A 22,248-nucleotide genomic window follows, 5' to 3' on the forward strand; every position below is an offset into this window, starting at 1 on the left:
ACAGCTGCTCTGTACAGGCAGTCCTCGATTTACGACCAAAATTATTGAGCCCTTCTCGAGTTGAGTCAAGTTCTTGTCACGCGGTGATTCAGGGAATCTGCTTTCCTCGTGGACATTGCTTGAGAGAAGGTGGCAAAAGGGGACCACGTGACCGTCACAAATACGAGCTCATTGCTAAGCATCCAAATTTTAAATCACGTGACCATGGGGATGCCGCAATGGTCGTGTGAAAAACAGCGACTTTTTAAAGTGCCACTGCGACTTTGAACGGTCACTAAATGAACTGCTCTAAGTCGAGGACTGACTGTAGACCTCCAGGACCAAGGAAGAAAGAGAGGAGAAGCTACAGCACAAGAGATACGCAATTCTTGGTTTACCCCCAAATACAGATCCTGTGTTTATTGCATCGATTGTGAGTAGCAGCAGGAATTAATTGACCAGGTTGCCACTTGAGAGACTGGCCCAAAGACACCCAGTTTACATTCTTGCCTAATGTGGGACTAGAATTCACCATCTCCTAGTGATTGGCCCAAAGTCACCCAGTCAACATGCCTAAAGGGAGAGTAGAATTCACAGTCTCCTACTGATTGGCCCAAAATTACCCAGCCGGCTTTCATGCCTAAAGCGGAACTAGAACTCACTGGCCCCTGGTGACTGGCTCAGAGTCTCCCAGCCAGTTTTCATCCCTAAGCGGGAGTAAAACTCAAGAGCTTCCTGGTGACTGGCAGAAAATCTCCCAGCCACCTTTCATGCGTATGGCAGGACTAGAACTCACCACCTCCTGGTTTCTAGCTGGGCGCCTTCACCACTAGACCAGTTGAGTGATTGCTGCGGAAGTTTTGGAATTCCTCATAGCTCTATTTTAGCTGACCAACTATCGCTTCCATCTTGATAACACAGACTACCGAAGGACAAGCCTATGCAAAGCACCTGGTTTCTAAGAGTCTCCATAGCCTGACAACACCTCCTGTTAACCTCTCAAACCCCCCCCCCCCCCCCGAGGAGCCTACATGACCCCCAGTTTCTTCTTACTGCAGCTACTCACCAGCCAACCTTTGCCGGTTGAGAGTTTGAGAATTTCACTTCCTGCCAATTTTGATCCATAGAAATTCTGTGGCGGTTTCTCATCCAGGAACCTCTGGGCTCGGATGTCGTAAAACAGCAAGGAGCCCTGTCCCGTCCCCACCGTGATGATGTGTTCGTAGAAGCTCACGGATCGGATGCCTGTCGCGGAAGGAGGACGGAGGCGTTATACGGGAACCGGAAAGAAATCCTGGCCCTATAGGTAGTCCTTGACTTACGACCACAATTGACCCCCAAACCTTCATTTGCTAAGTGGGACGGTTGTTAAGTGAGTCTTGCCCGGTTTTACGATTTTTGCTACTGTAGTTAAGCAAATCGCTGGACACAAGTGAATGACGCGGTCATTAAGTGAATCTGGCTCCGCCCATTGACTTTGCTTGTCAGAAACTCCCCAAGGTTGCAAATGAGAATCCCCAGGATACTGCAGCCATTGTAAATACGGGAAAGGGGAAGGGCGAGGGAGGGAAAGAAAGGGAAGGAAGGAAGGAAGGAAGGAAGGAAGGAAGGAAGGAAGGAAGGAAGGAAGGAAGGAAAAGAAAGAGAGAAAGAAACAAAGAAAAAGGAACGAAGGAAGAAAAAGAAAGAAAAAGAAAGAAAGAAAGAGAGAGAGAGAGAGAGAGAAGGAGGAAGTCACGCTTCCAGAGGCTGGGTTGTTTTTTTTCCGGGGGGGGAAAAGCGTCATTAGCTCCAGAGGCCGGCGTAATTCCCGTGGAGTCCGGAAGGAAGAGGACCTCCTGCCACAAAAAGCTTTGTGCCCGACGAGTCGTAGCAGTGCGTGTAAACGGCGTTGGGGAAGAAACTGATGTCCGAAAAGTAATTCCTCCAGGTTTCGTCATGATTCTGTTAAAAGGAAGCAGACGTCGGTTAGAGATGCAACCAGCTGCCTTCCCAACAGCTGCTCTGTACAGGCAGTCCTCGATTTACGACCAAAATTATTGAGCCCTTCTCGAGTTGAGTCAAGTTCTTGTCACGCGGTGATTCAGGGAATCTGCTTTCCTCGTGGACATTGCTTGAGAGAAGGTGGCAAAAGGGGACCATGTGACCCCGGGACACTGACCGTCACAAATACGAGCTCATTGCTAAGCATCCAAATTTTAAATCACGTGACCATGGGGATGCCGCAATGGTCGTGTGAAAAACAGCGACTTTTTAAAGTGCCACTGCGACTTTGAACGGTCACTAAATGAACTGCTCTAAGTCGAGGACTGACTGTAGACCTCCAGGACCAAGGAAGAAAGAGAGGAGAAGCTACAGCACAAGAGATACGCAATTCTTGGTTTACCCCCAAATACAGATCCTGTGTTTATTGCATCGATTGTGAGTAGCAGCAGGAATTAATTGACCAGGTTGCCACTTGAGAGACTGGCCCAAAGACACCCAGTTTACATTCTTGCCTAATGTGGGACTAGAACTCACCATCTCCTAGTGATTGGCCCAAAGTCACCCAGTCAACATGCCTAAAGGGAGAGTAGAATTCACAGTCTCCTACTGATTGGCCCAAAATTACCCAGCCGGCTTTCATGCCTAAAGCGGAACTAGAACTCACTGGCCCCTGGTGACTGGCTCAGAGTCTCCCAGCCAGTTTTCATCCCTAAGCGGGAGTAAAACTCAAGAGCTTCCTGGTGACTGGCAGAAAATCTCCCAGCCACCTTTCATGCGTATGGCAGGACTAGAACTCACCACCTCCTGGTTTCTAGCTGGGCGCCTTCACCACTAGACCAGTTGAGTGATTGCTGCGGAAGTTTTGGAATTCCTCATAGCTCTATTTTAGCTGACCAACTATCGCTTCCATCTTGATAACACAGACTACCGAAGGACAAGCCTATGCAAAGCACCTGGTTTCGAAGAGTCTCCATAGCCTGACGACACCTCCTGTTAACCTCTCAAACCGCCTCCCCCAACCCCCCGAGGAGCCTACATGACCCCCAGTTTCTTCTTTCTGCAGCTACTCACCAGCCAACCTTTGCCGGTTGAGAGTTTGAGAATTTCACTTCCTGCCAATTTTGATCCATAGAAATTCTGTGGCGGTTTCTCATCCAGGAACCTCTGGGCTCGGATGTCGTAAAACAGCAAGGAGCCCTGTCCCGTCCCCACCGTGATGATGTGTTCGTAGAAGCTCACGGATCGGATGCCTGTCGCGGAAGGAGGACGGAGGCGTTATACGGGAACCGGAAAGAAATCCTGGCCCTATAGGTAGTCCTTGACTTACGACCACAATTGACCCCCAAACCTTCATTTGCTAAGCGGGACGGTTGTTAAGTGAGTCTTGCCCGGTTTTACGATTTTTGCTACTGTAGTTAAGCAAATCGCTGGACGCAAGTGAATGACGCGGTCATTAAGTGAATCTGGCTCCGCCCATTGACTTTGCTTGTCAGAAACTCCCCAAGGTTGCAAATGAGAATCCCCAGGATACTGCAGCCATTGTAAATACGGGAAAGGGGAAGGGCGAGGGAGGGAAAGAAAGGGAAGGAAGGAAGGAAGGAAGGAAGGAAGGAAGGAAGGAAGGAAGGAAGGAAGGAAGGAAGGAAGGAAAAGAAAGAGAGAAAGAAACAAAGAAAAAGGAACGAAGGAAGAAAAAGAAAGAAAAAGAAAGAAAGAAAGAGAGAGAGAGAGAGAGAGAGAAGGGAGGGAAGGAAGGAAAGAGAGAAAGAAACAAAGAAAAAGAAAGTGAAGGGAAGGAGGGAGGGAAGGAAGGAAGGAAGGAAGGAAGGAAGGAAGGAAGGAAGGAAGGAAGGAAGGAAGGAAGGAAGGAAAATCCGTAAGCATCTGCAGGGCTCCGAGTTGGAAAACAAAAAGAGCTGGATCTCCACACATTTTTCGTACACAAACCCAAACGTTCCATGGAAGGCCTCCTTACCGCTTCCTCGCTCTCTGGAGCAGACAGACTTCACCTTGTGGGAAGGCTGTCGGGGGTCCAGGAGAGAGACGTGGGCCTGAGACCCAACGGCGTACACCGACCACTCCTGACCGTAGGCCAGACACACGTTTTCCCGGCAGTAGGGCAACTTGGTGGAGAGGAGCTGCGAAAGCGAGAAAGGGGAAAAAACCTTGATGAAAACCGGAGGACACCATGAACCACAAGGACATTTAAATAAACAAACCCAAATCAGAACCACTTCTGGATATATTTTACAGACGGGCAACATGAACACCATCCACAGCGGAGATTTCGCACAAGGTACGCAATCCACAACACAACTTGGGACGTGGACCAGACCATGCATAAGAAGACAAGACTACTTCGCCCAGACAAGAGTTGAGGCTGGCAAGCCTAAGCTTTGGCTCTCCAAACTTGGCAACTGTTAAGATTCGTGGACTTCAATTCCCAGAATTCCCCAGACAGTAACTGGCTGGGGAATTCTGAGAGCTGAAGTCCACAAATCTTAACAGTTGCCAAGTTTGGAGAGCCCTGTTATGAACCAAGGATTGGCAATAAGTTTTCCCGAGGGGCCACATGAAAAACTGGAACTCTTGTGGAGGGCCAAACCAATAGAGCTGTGAAGGGGGAGAAATTGGAAAAACAAGTCACCTTCAAAATAAAACTACGTGCTGCGTGCATGGTGTGTCTACTTATTAAACTTTTGATTTCTAATTTCCCATTGATCTCACGCAGGCCGGATAGGAACAACCAAAGGGCTAGGTGTGGCCCAGGAAATGTAAAATGCCCAGGTCTATTATTAGATCTCCTGTTTGAGCAGGGGGCTGGACTAGAAAACTTCCAAGATCTTTTCCAGCTCGATTCTGATTTGATTCTGATTAATAGTATTACTGTTCTGCTCCCCCCCCTCAGTCCGGGAGACACTTGAACTGACTCAATTAGCCAGCAATTTAGTCCACGGCAGCTATCAGCTCTGGCAGCAGACCAGCAAACGTCTGCCAACGTTTTCTTTATCTTCCCTGATGCCGGCGTCACAGAAGCTCGTTACCGGAGCAACCAGGAAGTCAGGAACAAACAGCAATCCAGGCCAAATGCTCAGTCAAATAGTTCAGCTCAAGTTTTCTCCAGTCAGTTTGTTTTGTCCGTCACAAAGTAGTAGAGCAGCCCCTCCTGCTTTTATACCCTGTGGGGTGTGGCTCCGTGACTCAGCACTCTCTAGGCCTGCCCCACCCCTGCTTCTGTTGTTCCCGCCTCTCTTGTCTACGAAACCTGGGATCTAACCAGGCCTGATTGTCCACAGCTGGGTCTGGAAGCGTTGCCTGGGCGGGGGGAGATACAGGAGACAGAGGCCTCGTCACCTCCTCCACCTGGCCTGCTTCTGGCTCCTGGAGCTGAGCCAGAGAGGCCGGCCCTGCAGAGGGGAGCCCCGACGGCCCTTTCCCCTCACTCTCTGAGTCATTTTCTGACAGGAGGCCAGCCCGGGGGGGCTGGAGCCACAATTCCTAAATATTGGTACTGGCCATTGTAACTTTCTTCAGCCATTAAGTGACCATTCATAAGTCAAGGAGTACCTGTAACGCAGAAATCTGCATCACAGATCACAAACTTCGTTTGAAAAAAGCACACAATTTTCGACTTTGATGTTATGCGTGCAACTTAAGTCAACAAAATTTTCCTTATTTTCTAACTCGGAAACGTGTACAGAAAATTTTGATGGACAGTGAAGTTTTACAACACAACAGCATTTTTTTTTTTGAGAAGCTAAAATAATTTTGCCTGATGCCACCGTACCATTCTTGCACTCTCTCTCAAAAACAAAGATATATTTAAACAAATAAACCCAGGGAAAAAAATTGTGAGTTCCCACAACAAAGTAAAAGAGGATCGCATCCTAAATTAAGAAGCTGGAAAACAGCTTGAATGCTCTTTGTAGCTTTTCAACCAAGTTGCCAAGAAATGGTATGCCCACATGAGCCCTGCCTCCCCCACTCCCTCCAAAATGCATCTAAGGGTCAACACAACCCAGCGCAAAGCCAAAGTTCTCCCTTACACCCAAACCATTGATCCAACAGAAGATCCTTCTTGTTCAACTGAGGGCAGGACAAGAAGCAACCGATGGAAACTAATCAAGGAGAGAAGCAATTTGGAATTAAGGGGAAATTTCCTAACAGTGAGGACAATTAACCAGTGGAACTGCTTGCCTCCAGAAGTTGTGAATGCTCCAAAACTGGAAGTTTTGAGGAAGAGATTGGACAACCATTTGCCTGAAATGCTAGAGGGCTCCTGCTTGAGCAGGGGGTTGGACTAGAAGACCTCCAAGGTCCCTTCCAACTCTGTTGTTCCATTGCTTTATTAAGACATCCCCATGAAAAGGTGAATTCAACTGGAGGGAATAGTTTTAAAAAGCCCTTAATAAATGAGGTTTCAGATAAGGTTCCTTGGCCAACAATGTTGCTTTCAGAAGATGTGATGAAAGGACTTTCCAGGAATGGATAGAAGAGGAGGAGGTCCAAAGCACCAGAAGGCAGGACAAGAAACAACGGATGAAAACTGATAAAAAAGAGAACCAACCTAGAGCTAAGCAGAAATTTCCTAACAGTGAGGACAATTAACCAGTGGAACACAAGTTGCCTTCAGAAGTTGTGAGAGCTTCATCACTGGAGGCTTTTAAGAAGAGACTGGACAGCCATTTGTCAGGAATGGTGGAGGTTCTCCTCCTTGAGCGGGGGTTGGACTGGGAGACCTCCAAAATTCCTTCCAACTCTATTCTACTGTACTTTTTTTTTTTTAATTTGAATTTCTATCCCGCCCTTCTCCGAAGACTCAGGGCGGCTTACATTGTGTTAAGCAATAGTCTTCATCCATTTGTATATTTATATACGAAGTCAACTTATTGCCCCCCAACAATCTGGGTCCTCATTTTACCTACCTTATAAAGGATGGAAGGCTGAGTCAACCTTGGGCCTGGTGGGACTTGAACTTGCAGTAATTGCAAGCAGCTGTGTTAATAACAGACTGCTTAGTCTGTTGAGCCACCAGAGGTACTCTACTCTATTCTACTCTATTCAAGTCTGAAGTCAAGATAAGGACTATATCTGTGTTATGTTATTGCACTGCATTACAAGGCAAGGCATTGCACTGCAATTTATGATAATTATATTAAACCAGGATGTTTTGGAAGTGGCCTGCAGGCTTTTTGATCAGCTGTGCAAACAAGAGTTGGCCTTTCTCCCATGCCTTGTCCTCCCATGGCTCTCTCTCACAGATTAGGTTAAGTAGCCTCGGTTTTGCATTATTCCCAACTGAGAATCTCTCTTTGCCTGCTGATGGATTTTGGTGTCACATGGATGTTTGCATAAGCAGGCTGCATTTGTTCACTATCTCAGGTGTTGCCACAAAGAAGGTGGGGGGGGGGGGGTCAACATATTCCCCCAAAGCACCAGAAGGCAGGAGAAGCAGCAATGGATAGAAAGTAATCAAGGAGAGAAGCAACCTGGAATTAAGGAGGGATTTCCTAACAGTGAGGACAATTAACCAGTGGAACTGCTTGCCTCCAGAAGTTGTGAATGCTCCAAAACTGGAAGTTTTGAGGAAGAGATTGGACAACCATTTGCCTGAAATGCTAGAGGGCTCCTGCTTGAGCAGGGGGTTGGACTAGAAGACCTCCAAGGTCCCTTCCAACTCTGTTGTTCCATTGCTTTATTAAGACATCCCCATGAAAAGGTGAATTCAACTGGAGGGAATAGTTTTAAAAAGCCCTTAATAAATGAGGTTTCAGATAAGGTTCCTTGGCCAACAATGTTGCTTTCAGAAGATGTGATGAAAGGACTTTCCAGGAATGGATAGAAGAGGAGGAGGTCCAAAGCACCAGAAGGCAGGACAAGAAACAACGGATGAAAACTGATAAAAAAGAGAACCAACCTAGAGCTAAGCAGAAATTTCCTAACAGTGAGGACAATTAACCAGTGGAACACAAGTTGCCTTCAGAAGTTGTGAGAGCTTCATCACTGGAGGCTTTTAAGAAGAGACTGGACAGCCATTTGTCAGGAATGGTGGAGGTTCTCCTCCTTGAGCGGGGGTTGGACTGGGAGACCTCCAAAATTCCTTCCAACTCTATTCTACTGTACTTTTTTTTTTAAAAATTTGAATTTATATCCCACCCTTCTCCGAAGACTCAGGGCGGCTTACATTGTGTTAAGCAATAGTCTTCATCCATTTGTATATTTATATACGAAGTCAACTTATTGCCCCCAACAATCTGGGTCCTCATTTTACCTACCTTATAAAGGATAGAAGGCTGAGTCAACCTTGGGCCTGGTGGGACTTGAACTTGCAGTAATTGCAAGCAGCTGTGTTAATAACAGACTGCTTAGTCTGTTGAGCCACCAGAGGTACTCTACTCTATTCTACTCTATTCAAGTCTGAAGTCAAGATAAGGACTATATCTGTGTTATGTTATTGCACTGCATTACAAGGCAAGGCATTGCACTGCAATTTATGATAATTATATTAAACCAGGATGTTTTGGAAGTGGCCTGCAGGCTTTTTGATCAGCTGTGCAAACAAGAGTTGGCCTTTCTCCCATGCCTTGTCCTCCCATGGCTCTCTCTCACAGATTAGGTTAAGTAGCCTCGGTTTTGCATTATTCCCAACTGAGAATCTCTCTTTGCCTGCTGATGGATTTTGGTGTCACATGGATGTTTGCATAAGCAGGCTGCATTTGTTCACTATCTCAGGTGTTGCCACAAAGAAGGTGGGGGGGGGGGGTCAACATATTCCCCCAAAGCACCAGAAGGCAGGAGAAGCAGCAATGGATAGAAAGTAATCAAGGAGAGAAGCAACCTGGAATTAAGGAGGGATTTCCTAACAGTGAGGACAATTAACCAGTGGAACAGCCTGCCACCAGAAGTTGTGGGTGCTCCATCCCTGGAGGTTTTTAAGAAGAGACTGGACAGCCACTTGTCTGGAATGGGATAGGGCTTCCTGCCTGAGCAGGGGGTTGGACTAGAAGACCTCCGAGATCCCTTCCGGCTAAACTGTTCCGTTCTATTAACTTCTGTGTGCAGGTGTGAAGGGAGTTACCTTGGACAGCATGTGTTCGGCTTTCCAGAGGTGGAAATATCCGTCCAGAGAAACAGCTCCCAGTTCCTGGAAGAGAAAAAATATTAACCGTTCAGGCGACTGGGACATGAAAGTTTCCACCTGCACCCCTAATAATTAGCCCTTTTGCCTTTTCTGAAAACAGAGGCCGAGTTCATATGCAGGTGGTCCTCGACTTACGACCACAATTGTGCCCAAAATTTCCATCACTAACCAAGACAGCTGTTAAGTGAGATTTGCTCCTATTTTACGACTCTCTTCCCACAATTAAGGGAATCCCTGGGTATTTAATTGAGGAACATGGCCAAACAGTGTCGACTGGCGGCCCCCAGGGGGAGGGCCTTCTCTGTGGGAGCTCCGACCCTGTGGAACGAACTTCCCCTCGGACTTCGACAATTACCTGACCTTAGGACCTTTCGCCGCGAACTTAAAACTTATTTATTTCGTATGGCTGGACTAGCCTGATTTTTATTTTTATTGGATGGGTTTTTAAAATTTTGTGATTTTACGGGGGAGTACGTTTTTTAACATTTTGGGCATTTAAATTAGTTTTTAAGGATGTTTTAATTATTGTGTGTATTTATATTTTATCTGCCTGTTCACCGCCCTGAGTCCTTCGGGAGAAGGGCGGTATACAAATTAAAATATTATTATTATTATTATTATTATTATTATTATTATTATTATTATTATTATTATTATTATTATTATTATTATTATTATTATTATTATTATCTGGCTTCCCCGCTTACTTTGCCGGTCATGGTCGCAAAAGGGGATCATGTGATCTCGGGAAGCTGCAACCGTCATAAATGTGAGTCAGTTTCCAAGCACCCGAATTTTGATCGTGTGCCGTGACCATAGGGAAGCAAAAAACGGTCGTAAGTGTGAAAATCGGCTTTTTTCCAGTGCCCTTGTAACTTCAACGGTCACTAAATAAATGGTTGAGAACTTCCTGTAATGCAGACATCACCAGATTGTTTGGGGTTTTTTTTTAATTTGGATTTATATCCCGCCCTTCTCCGAAGACTCAGGGCGGCTTACAGTATGTTAGCAATAGTCTTCATCCATTTGTATATTATATACAAAGTCAACTTATTGCCCCCAACAATCTGGGTCCTCATTTTACCTACCTTACAAAGGATGGAAGGCTGAGTCAACCTTGGGCCTGGTGGGACTTGAACCTGCAATAATTGCAAGCAGCTGCTGTTAATAACAGACTGCATTAGCCTGTTGAGCCACCAGAGGTCCTTTGGCTTAGCAACATATGAATATAGCCACTGTCATGTCTAAATGATAGTTTACGGCTTAGCAGGGCACCAGACCGGAGTCGCTGTCTCCGGTCTAAACAAACTGTTTGTAAGTCGAGGACTTCCTCTAGAAATAGAGGGATTCCTCGACTTACAACAGTTCATTTAGTGACCATTGAAAGTTACAACGGTAGTGAAAAGAGTGACATGGCGATTTTTCAGTTATGACTGTTGCAGCATCCCCCCCACCCCCAGGGGTCACGTGATCAAAATTAAGACCCTTGGCAACTGGCGTGTACTTATGACTGTTGCAGCATCCCGGAGTCACGTGATCTCCTTCTGCGACCTTCTGACAAGCAAAATCAACAGGGAGGCCAGAACAACTGCAGTGATTCACTTAACAACGGAGGCAGGAAGGGTAGTCAAAACAGGGCAGAAAGAAATGTCCCATTTAACAATGGAAACATTGGCCTCAATTTGTAGTCGTACGTCGAGGACTATCTGTTTTTCCAGGGTAATTGCTTCGTTTCCCTCACCTTGTTCCTGTTGTTGAAAGCAAGCGCCCGGACTTTGCAGTTGGCGGGGTTGGTGTTCTCCTTGGGGATGTCCTTCAGTGCCCTGTGGGTGATGTGTGCATAGACAGGGACAGGTTGCACCACGTTGCGCCGTGCGTCACTCTTGGCCAAGACGTCATCCGTCACTTCCCAGAGGCCCATTGACCCATCTCGGGAGCCTACCGGAAAGAAGCACGTTCAAGCACACAACAAACGCGGGTCCAAGAAAGGAGGAGTTTTTATTTATTCATTCAGTTTAAAGAATGGTTGCTGGAATTGGGCCTGTCTAGTTTAATGAAAAGAAGAATATAGCAGCCTTCCAATATTTGAGGGCTTACATGCAAAGAAGAGGGAGTCAGGCTATTCTCCAAAGCACCAGAAGGTGAGACAATAAAACAATGGATGGAAACTAATCAAGGAGAGAAGCAACCTGGAATTAAGGAGAAATTTCCTGACAGTGAGAACAATTAACCAGTGGAACAACTTGCCGCCAGAGGTTGCAAATGCCAACACTGGAAGTTTTTAAGAAGAGATGGGACAACCATTTGTCTATCCTATCCTATCCATCTCCTATCCTATTCTAATTTGTATGCCGTCCAGTAAGTCTGGACAGCTTAGAATGTTAAAAAATGATAAAACTATACAAAACATGCATATAATGTGAATAAAATACTATAAAAATATGAATACCATATGCTTGGCACAATGTTTTTATCTCTTATCTCTGGAGAAGCCAGCTAGATGATAATCGATTGACAAATGACAGATAGATAAGATAGATGATAGATGGATGGATGGATGGATGGTGGGAGGGAGAGAGAGAAGTACAAATATACGTATAGAGATAGAGAGAGAGATATAGATAGAACATAGTGGGCTCCAACCTTGGCAACTTTATCACTTGTGGACTTCAACTCCCAGAATTCCCCAGCCAGCATGCATTGGCTGGGGAATTCTGGGACTTGAAGCCCACAAACCGTAAAATAGCTAAGATTGGAAAACCCATGATATAGAAAGTTGTAATACTTTTTATTCAACGATTTGTTTATATCTGGCTTCATGGCTGTAATGAATAAATGTGAACACATCTCCTCTAAATAATAATAATAATAATAATAATAATAATAATAATAATAATAATAATAATAATAATAATAATAATAATAATAATAATAATAATATACCAGAAACAGCCATCGTATCACTGATCCATGCAATAGAAAATATCCAATCTTTGTGCCCATCCTAAAAAGAAAGAAAGAACGAATAATGTGAAGGCAAAGAAATTAGGTGATTGTAGCACAGTCAGTTCTCACCAATCATTGAAGAAATTTTAACGTATTTTTACAGTACTTGAGTACAGGTACAGTACAGTCCTTGACTTCCGCTGCTAACCAAGGCGTCGGTTAAGTGAATCACATCCGATTTTATTATCTGGCACCGTTGTTAAGTAAAATACTGTGGGTTGTTAAGTGAATCATGTATTAACTAAATCCAGCTTTCCCCATTGCTTGTCTGAACCTGGCTGGGAAGGTCACAAATGGGGATCACGTGACCTTCCCCCCACCCCAGGACAGTGCAACCATTGTAAGTACATGCCAGTTGCCAAGCACCCAAATTTTGATCATGTGACTATGAGGATGCTGCCACGGTCATTAAGCATGACAAGTGGTCACAAGTTACTTTTTTCGGCGCCAACGTAAATTAGAACGGTCGTAAGTCAAGGACTAAATGCGTAATCAAAAAGAGAACAAGTTGACTCAATGAATTACCTTTCAAGGCCTCAACAATTTGAAAGGATTTTAACCAACTCGTCACCTAAATTAGCAAGACAATACAGGTAGTCCCCAACTTATGACCACAACGGAGCCCAAAATTTCGGTGAGACATTTGCGAAGTGAGTTTCACCCCACTTTATGACCTTTCTTGCCTCTGTTGTTAAACGAATCACTGATAAGTTGATAAGTTAGTAACATAGCTGTTAAGTGATTCTGTCTTCCCCATTGATTTTGTATGTCCGAAGGTCACCAAAGGGGATCACGTGACCCTGGGATACTGCAACAGTCATAAGTACATGCCAGTTGCCAAGCCTCTGGATTTTTGTAAGCGTTGTGTGAAAAACGGTCCTAAGTCACTTTTCTCAGCACCGTTGCAACTGCTGTAATTCGAGGACTTCCTGTGTCCGATCTGACCTCTGGATGGCTAAACTCAAAGCCTTCCCATCTTTGCAGGGACTTACATCTCCCACGCACACAGGATCGAGGGTGGGCAGGCGATAAATGGCAAGGCTGTTGGGGTTATCGCCCCCGGTAGCCAAGAGAGTCCTGGAAGGGTTGAGCTCGATGGCATGGATCCCGCAGCCCTGCTGGTTGACGATGTGGGGCTCTCGATCCTTCAGGATGGGAATCTTGGTGATCTGCCCGCTTTGGACGTCGACTACAAACAACTGCAAGAGAAAAGACCGGGGGTGGGGGGGAGGGGGACATTTCAGGAATATATTATATATATTAGAAAGTGAACAATGGGCTCATTTATAGCAGAGAACATTTGCAGCTCAGGGTTGAACGGTGAGGTCCGTGGTGCTCTCCGAGCTCGGTGGTTTTCTTGCAGATGTTTCATGACCCAACTAGGTAAGATCATCAGTGCTAGAAGGGAGTGGGGTTTGCAGAGAGGAGGAGGAGAAGGAGGAGAACTGGAGGGCCCTTGGTACTCCCTGAGCGTGCTGGTTTTCTTGCAGACATTTCCTGACCCAACTACATAATGTCATCAGCACTTGGGGTTTGCAAAATGGAGGAGGAGGAGGACAAGGACGAGGACGAGGAGGAGGAGGAGGAGGAGGAGGCAGCTGTACGATCCCTGGTACCCTTTGTGCTTGGTTCTCTTTTTTTTGCAGACATTTCATGACCCAACTACGTAATGTCATCAGCACTTGGGGTTTGCAAAATGGAGGAGGAGGAGGAGGAGGAGGAGGAGGAGGAGGAGGAGGAGGAGGAGGAGGAGGAGGAGGAGGAGGAGGAGGAGGCGGCAGCTGTACGATCCCTGGTACCCTTTGTGCTTGGTTCTTTTTTTTTTTGCAGACATTTCATGACCAAACTAAGTAACATCATCAGTGCTAAAAGGGAATGGGGTTTGAAGGGAGGAAAAAGAGGAGAACTACTATTGCTGGGTCCTTGGTAGTTTTCTTGCAGACATTTCATGATCCAACTACGTAATGTTATCAGTGCTAGAAGGGAGTGGGGTTTGCAGAGGAGAGGAGAGGAGGAGGAGAACTGTAGGGTCCTTAGTGCTCTTTGAGCTTGGTGGTTTTCTTGCAGATGTTTAACGTCATCAGTGCTAGAAGGGAGTGGATTTTATGGAGAGGAGGAGGAGGAGGAGGAGGAGGAGGAAGAAGAGGAGAATTGTGGGGTTCTTGGTGCTCTTTGAGCTGGGTGGTTTTCTTGCAGACATTTCATGACCCAACTAGGTAACATCATCAGTGCTAGAAGGGAAAGAACACTCCCTACCAATGACAACAGAGCAAGTCCATAGCCTGTAACAGGAAAATCAATACTCCACTCTTGATCTGAGGTATGTACAACTTTCCCATCCATGCGTTTACAAAGATGACAATGCCCATTTCTGCACATTGGGCATCGTCTTCCAGGAAACCACGTTCTTAGTACACCAGATATATCAAATGAAATTCAGGAGTGCCCAAACCATGTTTAAGCACCCAGAGGCAGAAGCCCAGACGGACGTTTCTGATTGTTCCAAAGTCAAGTCAGAAAAGCAACTCAGGTGTGATAGTCAACAAGACACCATAAAAAAAAAATTAAGACTCATCCAGGCCAATCCGGTTTGGCCGCATTTTCTCCAGCCCTGCTAAAGAACAGTCAACAAGAAGGGACACACCTCTTCTGACTACAGGGCAGGCCAGGTCTCCTGACCTCCTCTACGGGGACGTTAGAAGCAAGAGGTGGCAAAAAGAGGAAGTAGCAACAATGGCGCATTGGAAAATCTGCAAGAAATATCATTTACCTGCAAGCGAGACACTGGTGAGATCATAGAATAGAGAAAGACATAGGAAATGAAGAATTGCTCTGGGACTTTAGAATTCAAACAGACAGGCACCTGCCACACAACATCCCGGATTTAACAACTGTCAATAAGACAGATAATAAAATCTGGGCGGTGCCTGGAGACAGCAGAAGAGAAGTGGAAGAGCTGGAGAAGATAACAAAATACAAAGACCTGAAAACAGAAGTACAACGACTGTGGCCAAAGAAAGCAAAGAAAATACCAACAAGTGATAAAGAGATTTGGATTCAATCCCAAGACCATTGGAGCACCGCTTGGACACCATCGGCATTGACAAAATCCCCATCAGTCAATTGCAAAAGGCAGCTTGACTCAGAACAGCTTCCATCCTGCGACAATATCTTTAACATCACAAAACATCAACATCTTCAAAACATCCAGATCTGCCTATCTCAGGTCCTTGGGAAGGACTCGGTACATGGATAAAAATGCTAGATCCAGTCTGAACATCTGGATGACTGCCCTAATTTGCAATTAAAAGATGGAGAGGAAGGGAGCAAGATGCACATGGAAAGATGGGGAGAGAGGTGTCTTCTCTCAATCCAGGAGCCTCCAAACTTGGCGACTTTTAAGACTTGTGGACTTCAACTCCCAGAATTCTCCAGCCAGCATGTGGACTTCAGTGCCCAGAATTCCTCAACCAGCCATACTGGCTGGGGAATTCTGGGCGTTGAAGTTCACAAGTGTTAAAATTGCCATTGGAGATTCTTATCTCATTCCTATAGCCACCTCTATAATCCAGAGTCACCCTGCCAACAAAAGTGCGTATAGTCAAGGCAATGGTTTTCCCAGTTGCAATGTATGGCTGTGAAGGTTGGACCATAAGAAAGGCTGAGCGCCAAAGAATTGAGGCCTTTGAACTCTGGTGCTGGAGAAGACTCCTGCGAGTCCCTTGGACTGCAAGGCAAACAAACAAGTCAGTCCTAGAGGAGATCGACCCTGACTGCTCTTTAGAAGGCCAGATCCTGAAGATGAAACTGAAATACTTTGGCCACTTAATGAGAAGGAAGGACTCCCTGGAGAAGAGCCTAATGCTGGGAAAGATGGAGGGCAAAAGAAGAAAGGGACGACAGAGAACGAGGTGGCTGGATGGAGTCACTGAAGCAGTAGGCATGAGTTTAAATGGACTCCAGAGGATGGTAGAGGACAGGAAGGCCTGGAGGAATGCTGTCCATGGGGTCGCGATGGGTCGGACACGACTTCGCAACTAACAACAACAATAATCCAGAGTAATTTTATAAAGTCACACATTCAAAAAAAATTACCATTTTTCCTCTCACCCTTCTGCACGGTTTAAATTTGGAGGACTAACAGCGGGCATTAAGTTTTGCGCCATCCAAGCCCTGGTGGAAGAAACCTCAAGGCAATAACCATGGGAACACGCACTTACCGTGTTGCATTTCGTCCCGCACACCACTTGCCGGTGGTTCAACCACTGCGACGCAAAGACTTTGTTAAGAGTGCCCAAGTGGAATTCCCTTTCCTTCAGCAACCCGGGCAGCTGCTGAGCTGCGTACGCGTGCAGCAAGCGGTGGTAGCTGGACTCGTTGGAAAGCCGCACCTCTCGTCCTTTCAGGTAGCACACCAAGGACCGCTTCACTGGCGGAAGCCTCTTCCTTTTGTGAACTGAGTGATCCCAGCCATACTGCGGGAAAATTAACAACAACAAAAAAATAATCTCTAAACCGGAGTTTTTTTAGATTAGATTAATTAACAGAGTTGGAAGGGACCTTGAAGGTCATCTAGTCCAACCCCCCCCCCAAGCAAGAGACCCTACACCATTCCAGACAGATGGCAGTCCAGTCTCTTCTTGAAAGCCTCCAATGATGAACTTCTGAAGGCAACTTCTGTTCCATGGGTTGATTGCTCTCACTGTCAGGAAATTTCTCTTTATTTCCAGGTTGAATCTCTCCTAGTTCAGTTTTCATCCATTATTCCTTGTCTGGCCTTCAGGTGCTTTGGAAAACAGTTTGACACACTCACCCCTCTGTGGCAACCCCTGAGATATTGGAGCACTGCTATCATGTCTCCCCTGGTCCTTCTCTTCACTAGATTAGCCATGCCCAGTTCCTGCAACCGTTCTTCCTTTGTTTTCGTCTCCGGGCCCCTCATCACCCTGGTTGCTCTTCTCTGCACTCTTTCTAGAATCTCAACATCTTTTTTATAGTGTGGTGACCAAAACTGGATGGAATACTCTAGGTGTGGCCTCACTAAGGCTTTATAGAGTGGTATTAGGACCTCACTTGATCTTGATTGTATCCCTCTGTTGAATGCAGCTTAATGCAACGTTTGAGTTCCCCAAACGTGCAGCTTTGTGAACCGGAGGGGGGAAAGAGAGGGGATGGTTCCGCGTGAGCGACTGGCAAGCGTGCACAGCTCCATTTGCACGAGCGGCCTGCACGCACACCAGCCGCTCACTTAAATGGAGCCCACCTGCCCACTTCTGTCTGGTAAAAACCTCCCAAGATTTGTTGTTCTCGCCATGTACATCTGAATTAGACTGTGTTGTTTCTCTGGGTCACAGATGCGTATGTGGATATGTGCATGCATTTTTTTGTCGTAGTGTATATTGGAGCTGGTGACTCTTTGAGAGCGATTTCATGCAATGAAATCTCATTTTAATCTGTGCGGATCAGTGTGAATTTAAAGTGACAATAAAGTTCTTATTCTATTCTAAGTGGGGACGCACACGCGTATCCTCGCCCACTGCTTTTGCGTAAGGATGCATGTGTGCGTGCTTGCCGGCCGTTTCCCCGGTTGCAAACCCTGCACGGTCCCCTAGTGAGCTGTGACCTACAGGTTGGGGTCCCCTGCTCTAAATAGTGTTTAATAACCCTGGCAACTTTAAGACACGCGGACTTCAACTCCCACAATTCCCCAGCCAACATGTTGAGAAAGACTGCTGTAAGGGGTGAAGTAGGTCTGTTAGATCCAGAGGGAAGATCTGCCTCCTATAGGGTACGTTTGCCCCACAGAACTCAAACTCAACCCCTCCAAGACGGAGTGGCTGTGGATGCCGGCATCCCGGTACAGTCAACTGCAACCACGGCTGACTGTTGGGGGCGAGTCATTGGCCCTGATGGAGAGGGTGCGCAACTTAGGCGTTCTCCTGGATGGACGGTTGTCCTTTGAAGAACATCTGACGACCGTCTCCAGGAGGTACGCCTGATACGCCAGTTGCGCCCCTTTCTAGACCGGGATTCCTTATGCACGGTCACTCACGCTCGTTACCTCTCGCCTGGACTACTGCAATGCTCTCTACATGGGGCTCCCCTTGAGGAGCACCGGGAGACTTCAGTTAGTCCAGAATGCAGCTGCGCGGGTGATAGAGGGAGCTTTCCGGAGCTCCCATATAACACCACTCCTGCGCAAGCTGCACTGGCTGCCTGTTGTCTTCCGGATGCGCTTCAAGGTATTGGTGACCACCTTTAAAGCGCTCCATGGCTTAGGACTGGGTTACTTACGGGACCGCCTACTGCCACCGTTTGCCTCCCACCGACCCGTGCGCTCTCACAGAGAGGGACTCCTTAGGGTGCCGTCAGCCAAGCAATGTCGGCTGGCGGCCCCCAGGGGAAGGGCCTTCTCTGTGCGGGCTCCTACCCTATGGAATGAACTTCCCCCTGGACTTCGACAACTTCCTGACCTCCGGACCTTTCGCCGCGAGCTTAAGACCTATTTATTTGTCCGCGCGAGACTGGCATAGAATTTTTAGATGTTTTATGGGTTTTAATTTTTAATTAGTTTTTTGGGTTTTTAAATGTATTTTAAATCTGGGCCAAATTTAATAAGTTTTTTAGCTATTGTTTTATTTGTATTGTGTGTTTTGATTGTTGTTTTTATATGGCTATTCACCGTCCTGAGTCCTTCGGGAGAAGGGCGGTATACAAATAATAATAATAATAATAATAATAATAATAATAATAATAATAATAATAATAATAATAATAATAATAATAATAATATAAAGGCCTCCCCTGAAGCTCCATTTGGCCCCTTTAACGGACAAAAAGCGTGAAAATTCACTTAACAACCTTGTTACTAACTTAACTTACTTACTGCCCTGATTCACTTAACAAATGTGGCAAGAAAGGTCATAACATGAGGCAAAATGCACTTAATAAATGTTTCACTTAGTGACAGAAACGTTAACCTCAACTGTGGTCCTTAACCCCTTATTCTACTGGGCTAAAAAGAGTTCAGAAGTCAATATTTTTTTTCTCTTCCCTTTTACCATACAGTTTTTTCCTCTTCCATTTCCCTTCCTAAATTTCCCCATTATTTTCTTTTTTCTTCCTATTTTATACGTCGATAAACCAATAAAATTTGTCAATTTGGCTCCAGCTCTAGTGGTTTTTCGGAAAACCATGAAGACCTGGGTGTGCTTCTTTAAAAAGCCTAATTTTTTCCCCATCAGTTGGAGAATTCCCCCCCCTCCCAAAAAAGCTTGTGCCTGATTATCTCCCAATTTATTTTTAAACAGGCTGTTTATACAGTCCTTGTTTGCATAGTTACATTCTGGGTAATTTTAAATTGTTGCTCGCCCTGCCTGTAAGTCAGCAAAAGTCACTTAACAAATGTCTCACTTAGCAACAAATTTTTGGCCTCAGTTGTAGTCATAAGTGGTTGACCACCTATACTCTCAAACTATTCTGTTTTTATAGCTACAAAGTAAGGTTTGTAAGCCACTCACAGTCATCTGTAGACGAGACGGGCAGTACATAAATTAAACTTATTATTTACTATTATTATATGATAATATATGCTATCTTATGATACATACTTTATGATATAAAAAGATAAATACTCTAGCCCTAACTAATGATTAAATTAAAAAAATGAATACAAATAAAACATGGGAAGAGTCCAAGCCAAGATAGCCGACTGGAGCTTAGATCAAGTCCAAACTCTCCTGCGCTTCCAGCAAAAGCCTTTGGATAAACCAGCATTGCCCAACCTGGGTGGCTTTCGGATGGGGGGACTCCAATTCCCAGAATTCCCCAGTCACCTCTGCTTATTAACTCCTTTTGTTAGGACAGGGCTCTCCAAACTTGGTCACTTTAAGACATGCGGACTTCAACTCCGCTGGGGAATTCTGGGAATTGCAGTCCCGCCATCTGAAAGTAGAGCTGGTGGAGCAATGCTGAGCTAACCCAGAGCTCGGCTGTCATTCATCGGCTCATTAAATCAGTCCAAGTCTTCTAGCCCCGCCTCCTCAGCCAAAGAGGCGTTAACCCTTTCCTGCCCCTCCCTCCTGCGAACACGGGATAGAGAAGAAACGAGTTCCCACGACCACAGCGCCAACCCGCCCCCCCTAAGGGTGCAAGACCCCCACTCCCCACGCCGGGAAGGGCACCAAGACCTGCGCAAGTCCCCCCCCCACGGGGCTGCCAGGCGATGGGCTCTGTAGTCCCGGCTGGGAGCGATGGGAAGGAGGATGGGCGCTGCGGTTAGGAGGAGTGGGGGGGAGCGATGGGCGCTGTAGTCCCGGCTGGGAGCGATGGGAAGGAGGATGGGCGCTGCGGTTAGGAGGAGGGGGGGGAGCGATGGGCGCTGTAGTCCCGGCTGGGAGCGATGGGAAGGAGGATGGGCGCTGCGGTTAGGAGGAGGGGGGGAGCGATGGGCGCTGTAGTCCTGGCTGGGAGCGATGGGCAAGGCGCCACCGCCCGCGAGGGGATGGGAGCTGCAGTTAGGAAGAGGGGAGACAGTGATGGGCTCTGTAGTCCCGGCTGGGGACGATGGGCAAGGGGTCCGGAAGGAAGGCCACCGTCCGCGGGATGGAGGATGGGAGCCGCGGTCCTGCGAGCGCAGACGCGGTTAGAAGGCGGGAGGGACTGATGGGGGCTGTAGTCATCCCATCCCCTTGGATGGGAGCGATGGGAAGGGTCCGGCGCACCCCCCCTCCCGCGGGGAGCATGGGACCTGCAGTCCCCAAACGCTCTTAGAAGAGGGGAGGGAGCGATGGGCGCCGTGCCCCCTCCTGGGATGCCCGTTTCTGGCTGGGGGGGCGATGGGAAAGGTAGTCCAGCGCCTATCCTCCACCCGTCAGCGTGCTTAAAAGAGGGCCGGGGACGATGGGGAGTGTAGTCATCCCATCCCCTCGAGTGGGAAGGATAGGGGCTGTAGTTGCGACTGGGAGCCGTGAGGAAGGAGGCGGGGAGCATAGTAATTGTAGTCCGGAGACACCCCCCCCCGACGCGCTCAGCATAGGAAAGCGAGCGATGGGGACGGCTGTCATTCCCATCCCCTAGAACGGGAGCGATGGGCGCTGTAGTCCCGGCTGGAAGCGATGGCAACGACAGTCCAGCGCCCCTCCTCCCTCCCTCCCCCCGCCCTCCAGTGAGCGTCCTTAGCAGAGGGAGAGGCCGATGGGAGCTGTAGTCACCCCATCCCCTGGAACGGGAGCGATGGAGCCTGTAGTCCCGGATAGCAGCGAAGAGAACAACCCAGCCCAGATCCGAAACTTCTTCCCACCCCCCTCTTGCACCGGACGGGGCAGCGGGCGATGGGAAAGGCGCCTCCACCGCCGCGGAGCGCATGGGACCTGTAGTCCCGCCACCCTCCGAGCAGACGGCCGGGGCCGATGGGGGCTGTAGTCCCGGGGAAGGGGAAGGGAGGAGCGAAGGGCGGCCACCCACCTGCTCTCCGCCGGGCCCCGCCGCAGGGGCGGCCGCTCTCCTCTTCCTGCTAACTGTCTTCCTGGCCATAACGGGCGGGGGCGACTCGGGCGCGGCCCCGGCCCGGGCCCCGCATGAAGGGGGAGGGGAAGGACAGGGACGCCCGCCGCCGACGCCGCCGCCCCCGACGGAGCATGGGATGCCGCCGCTCGCCCGCCCGCCCGCCCGCCCGCGCGCAGTCGCTCCCGCGCCGTCCACCGGCCGGATGCGGCTCACGACATTTCGCGGCCCTCCCGCGGCGGGAGGCTAAGCGGAACGGGTCGACGGCGTCTCGCTTTACGGCAGCCCGGCTGGGGGGAGTCTGCGCAGGCGCGCGAGATGGCCACGCCCCGTTCGCTCTCTCGCTCTCGGTTGCCCGGCAACGACTCCTCCGTTCGGCCTCGACTTGCTTCTGCCTTCGGGGGTTAAACAACCGCGCAACTGGGCAAGCGCGGGAGGAGCGAGATTTGGGTTCGGCCGGCCGCGGAGGCTTCCTCTGATTGGTCAAAGCGCGCGTTGGGGACGCGCCATTGTGGTTGTTATGGCGCCCCCTATGCGTCGCCAGGGGACCTTCGATGGCTAAAGCCCAGCTAGGATACCCTCCGCTTGAGTTATTACAGATAGTCCTCGAGTTACGACCACAATGGAAGCCA

The 22,248-nt window shown here is 47.9% G+C and overlaps 1 protein-coding gene across 1 annotated transcript; it reads right to left on the reverse strand.

Moving 5' to 3' along the window:
* Window positions 1-1,737: 1,737 nt before the first annotated feature.
* On the reverse strand, window positions 1,738-21,883 carry DCAF12 (DDB1 and CUL4 associated factor 12). Its single transcript, XM_058172671.1, has 9 exons — window positions 21,578-21,883; window positions 16,333-16,587; window positions 13,105-13,311; window positions 12,050-12,110; window positions 10,848-11,044; window positions 9,044-9,109; window positions 3,941-4,103; window positions 3,037-3,215; window positions 1,738-1,923 (listed from the first exon to the last, which is right to left on the reverse strand). Exons 1-9 carry the CDS (start codon window positions 21,644-21,646, stop codon window positions 1,765-1,767), a joined length of 1,356 nt encoding a protein of 451 aa, XP_058028654.1. The 5' UTR covers window positions 21,647-21,883; the 3' UTR covers window positions 1,738-1,764.
* Window positions 21,884-22,248: the final 365 nt, after the last annotated feature.

The sequence above is a fragment of the Ahaetulla prasina genome, chromosome 2, assembly GCF_028640845.1.
Source record: "Ahaetulla prasina isolate Xishuangbanna chromosome 2, ASM2864084v1, whole genome shotgun sequence".
NCBI classification, from domain to species: domain Eukaryota; kingdom Metazoa; phylum Chordata; class Lepidosauria; order Squamata; family Colubridae; genus Ahaetulla; species Ahaetulla prasina.

Coding starts and splice junctions, on each gene's coding strand:
- DCAF12 (XM_058172671.1), bottom strand. CDS start 21,646: ATGGCCAGGAAGACAGTTAGCAGGAAGAGGAGAGCGGCCGCCCCTGCG. Junction 11,045..12,049: donor TGATACGATGGCTGTTTCTG/GTATATTATTAT, acceptor TCTTTCCGGTAG/GCTCCCGAGATGGGTCAATG. Junction 1,924..3,036: donor CAACCGGCAAAGGTTGGCTG/GTGAGTAGCTGC, acceptor TCCTTTTAACAG/AATCATGACGAAACCTGGAG.